A 4,225-nucleotide genomic window follows, 5' to 3' on the forward strand; every position below is an offset into this window, starting at 1 on the left:
TGGATTTAACCCCCTCACCCCGTTGGATTTGTCCGCGGTGGATTTGCCTTTGTCAATTATGCTTGATGTAGGGGGAGAGGAAAAGGCTAAGTTCGTGAAGGAGATGCATACTCAAGTGCAAGAGAGGATCCGAGAGAGGGGAGAGCAAGTAGCCCGCCACGTGAACAAGGGACGCAAGAAGGTGGTTTTTGAACCCGGCGATTGGGTGTGGGTACATCTTAGGAAGATTCGTTTCCCCGACAAGACCAAGGGCAAGCTAGCCCCTAGAGGAGATGGGCCTTTTCTTGTGTTGGAACGCGTCAACGACAACGCCTACGTGATCGACTTGCCCGGTGAGTATAATGTTAGTTGCACGTTCAACGTCACTGATTTGAGTCCGTTTGATGTTGTAGGGAGTTCGGATTTGAGGACAAATCCTTTCCAAGAAGGGGAGGATGATACGACCTCACGTGTTGGACCCATGACGAGAGCCATGACGAGGCGGCTTCGGGATGGACTCGCAACTTTCATTCAAAAGTCCAAGCGGGAGGAGCCTAGGAGGACGGATGAGCCAAAGTTGAGGATTGTGCTGAAGAACGAGGGCCGACCAATTGGATTCAAATGGAAATCTTCCTATTGAGATGACATCCGAAAGCTATGAAACTACCACCATTGTCTTTGTCTTGGAAACAGCTTCGCGTGGGTATCTTGCACATCCCAATCGGAGTCCGAATGAGGGAGTTATGGCGGTTTTACGGAAGTCGCGCAGAGAAGGCCGGGAGCTTCGGGAAAAACGCCCGACCGGGCGTTTCGCTTGTGAAAATCGCCCGGGGACAGGGAAAACGCCCGGGCCGGGCATTTTGGCATGTGAAAAACGCCCGACCGGGCGATTATGCCGAATTTTTAAATTTTGTGGGCCAACCTTCTATTCGAAACACGAGAAATATCAAATATTAGAGATTTTGAACCACAAATCTTATCGAGCAGAAAATTTTGATGGATTTTGATTGTTTGGTGATTTTAATTTTGGTAGAATGAAGAATTGAAGATCGTATATATGGGAAAGGAGGGAAAAGGGCGATAATTCTGGAAAAGTTCATCCCGGGGTATTATGGTCAATTCGGAAAAAAAGAGGAATTCTTCTGGATTCTAGTGGAGGATTCTGTTACTATAGATTTCACATATAGCAGAATTTCCAAGTAAGGTTTAATTTGCTATTTTTAATAAGTTCAGAGGTCAATAAAATAAATAGGGAACTATTATTATTGTAAGATACACAAATTATTAATTTATCTTTATATAATCCCGAATTTTGAGCATCATTAGTTATAGTAACAAACTCCTTATTAATTTAGTTTTATATTAGGCCAAAATTAGATTTAAAAAAATATCATCAATCTTTAATTCTGAATTTGAATCTTATGAGTCAGAATTTGGAGAAATATACTTTTCAACAATATGGGCTATATAGAAATTTAATCACAGTGTATAAGCTATTAATCCTAAATTCAAAATAGTTCTCAACGGACTCTACATAATGCTCCCTCCATCCACAAATAGGAGACTCATTTTTCCATTTTAGTCCGTCCGTGAATAAGATTCTCGGTTCATTATTACCATAAATGATAATAATGTCTCACGTTCTACTAATTCATATCACTCACATTTATTTAAATCTAATATATACATGTAGGACTCATATTCCACACTAATTTTTTTCTATCCATTTTTCTTTACATTTCTTAAATACCATGTTGCCAAGAATTGTGACTTATAATGGAAACAGAGGAATATATAATGATGAATAATACGATAATTATTTTTAAAAAAAACACTCCATATGCATTCAATAAAACATTTCCTAAAATAATGTTTCCTCTGCATAATTTTGTGATAATGTCCCATTAGTTATTTTGAAATATCCACTGTCCAAAATCTCATTTATCTTTTTCTATCATTTTTGGTAAATAACCAAACACTACATTAAATTATTATGACCATATTCTTATTTTAATACCAATATTGGAAATGAGACTAATTTATTATTTTTTTCGCATTTCTTAAAATCTATATCGAATTAAACTGGACGAAAAAAGTATATCCCAAAAGAAATTTGATTAAAGAGATTTTTTGGAATATGTATAGGTTCAGTTTAATATATATAAGTGATATAGAATGATTAAAAATAAAAAATAAGTAGAAACTCATTAGTTAAGAAATACTATATTTGAATAGTGTGAAGAATTTTGAATTTCAAAATATTTATCCTATTTTACAAAAATAATAATGTATTAAAAAAATGCTGAATAGCATGTCTAGCTTCACACAACATATATTTAGGGTGTCCACAGTGGGCCCAAGCTACCATTTCTTGGGCATGCCCACCAAACTTGGCTCTGGCCCTCAAAACTTGGCCACCACAATGGTGGCCCTCCGAATCACCAATTAAAATTATTTTCTTACATTTTTTATTATATTTTAATTTAACTAGAATAAAATTTATTGGACTATAATAATTATAAAAAATCTAAATTAATTTTAAAAATTTTGACAATTACAAGTAAATATATTTATTGAAAATTTGAATTTTAATTGTTTCCATAATTAGGGTGTGAATTGAAATCACAATCATTAATTAAAAAGTTGATCAATTTAATAGGAATTTAGTGATTGAGATTGATTTGTTTCCCAAATTAATGCTAAATTAATGCAAAATTTTTTGAAACTTACCATCTAATTTTCGTCACATTCCCTCCCTCTCTCTCCACTTCATCTTCTCCAAAACCCGAAAATTAACACAAAAACTGAAGAAAACAAAAAAAGCAAAACATTTAAACCATGGCTCGGGCTGCGGCTCTAGGCCCTTGCAGTGGCAGGCCGAGCCACGTGCCCAAGAGCCTCGGCCATCACTCGTCCACCCCCCGAGCCGCGTCCACCTCTCGCCTCAGTAGTGGGGGGCCGCGGGCTGCCCAAACCCGGGCCAAGGGCCGCGGCCCTCCCACTGTGGAGGCTCTTATGCCGTTAATGAGCTTCACGCAACATCTCTCGTAAATAGGAAAAATGAGCTTCACGCTCTTATGTACGGTAAATCATCAGTGCGTCTCACTGTGGTCCGAGGCAGGGCGTAATGCAAAACGTCAAGTTACCTGCCCGCCCTCGCATAACTCTCTCGCGAAGAACTGTTTAGTTACCTGTTCCGGTAGAACGGAATAAAAGAACTATTGCAATTTGCAAATGCCCAATAGACTCCACACGAGAAAAGTTGTGAACAAAATAAAATGCATACGAGTGTTGCAATTGCCCGCCGTCAATTACAATACGAATTAGTGAAATACATCAAAGAAATACGAATTTCCATCAATAAGTAAACAACATACAATTATTTGTCTGTACAGGGCAATGGCGCGGCCTTCTTCTTCTTCCTCCTCAACCTATCACACACGATCACCCTCTCCAACATCCCCACGCGCTGCGTCAGCGCGTTCAGCATCTTCGTCTGCGCCTCATTCCTCTCAAACAACTCACTCATCATCCTCACCATCTTCTCATTCTCCTTCACCACCATCTCCAACAACTCTCTCTCTCTTCCGCCACTCGCCTTCTCCTCACAATCCCCCATACCCCTCTCCATCCCGCACGATTCCTCCAATTCCGCGCCACACTCACTCTCCCCGCCCTCAATTTCGCCGGCGACGATCGCGTCAATCCGCTCCTGCAAACCGATCGCCTTACGAATCACAGCCTTCCTGCATCCCCTAACCCCGAGATCCACGCCGCGGATCGAATCCAGCTTCAGCAGCAGAGACATCAAACTCTCGCTCATCCGTAACCGCTCCTTCGCGTCCGTCTTCACCAACTCCATGGTTTCGCGCCTCCTCAGCCTCTCCTCGATCTCATCCACCTCCATTTTAACGTCCTTCACCTTCCGCAGGCTCTTCCTCGCCAAAAACCCCCTGAAAACCTTCTGTATCTTCACGGCCGACTCCGTCCGGTCTAATCGCTCGGATCCACCAAATTGAACAGGAATCCGAACTACTTTCGGCGCTGCGGACCTCTCCGCTGGATCGGCGTGGTAAACGGAGTGAAATGGATGGTAAGTCGGGTAGGGCTGCTGGTACCTCCGGTGATTTGTGAAGAACGGACTATACATTTCTGAGATTCAAAAGAGGGAATATAAGTGATTTTGGAATAGAAATGTAATTGAGCTGAAAATTTTGATTGATTTTGATTGTTTGTTAATGATAAT

General features: G+C 40.6%; 2 protein-coding genes across 2 annotated transcripts in view; one reads left to right on the forward strand and one right to left on the reverse strand.

Moving 5' to 3' along the window:
• The window catches only part of LOC125209879, a 6,381-nt gene extending 5,762 nt beyond the window's left edge, over positions 1–619 (forward strand). Inside the window, exon 10 of the mRNA XM_048109456.1 lies at positions 72–619. Coding sequence (XP_047965413.1) covers positions 72–619 — 548 coding nt within the window. The remainder of the gene's footprint in view (positions 1–71) is intronic.
• A 2,622-nt stretch (positions 620–3,241) lies between these two features.
• LOC125215863 (BAG family molecular chaperone regulator 5, mitochondrial-like) lies at positions 3,242–4,225 on the reverse strand. Its single transcript, XM_048117432.1, has one exon. The coding sequence runs from the start codon at positions 4,127–4,129 to the stop codon at positions 3,359–3,361; it is 771 nt and encodes a 256-aa protein (XP_047973389.1). The 5' UTR covers positions 4,130–4,225; the 3' UTR covers positions 3,242–3,358.

The sequence above is a fragment of the Salvia hispanica genome, chromosome 3 (assembly GCF_023119035.1).
Source record: "Salvia hispanica cultivar TCC Black 2014 chromosome 3, UniMelb_Shisp_WGS_1.0, whole genome shotgun sequence".
NCBI classification, from domain to species: domain Eukaryota; kingdom Viridiplantae; phylum Streptophyta; class Magnoliopsida; order Lamiales; family Lamiaceae; genus Salvia; species Salvia hispanica.

Excerpts from the sequence above, each read along its gene's own strand:
- LOC125215863 (XM_048117432.1), bottom strand. The coding sequence starts at position 4,129 with ATGTATAGTCCGTTCTTCACAAATCACCGGAGGTACCAGCAGCCCTAC.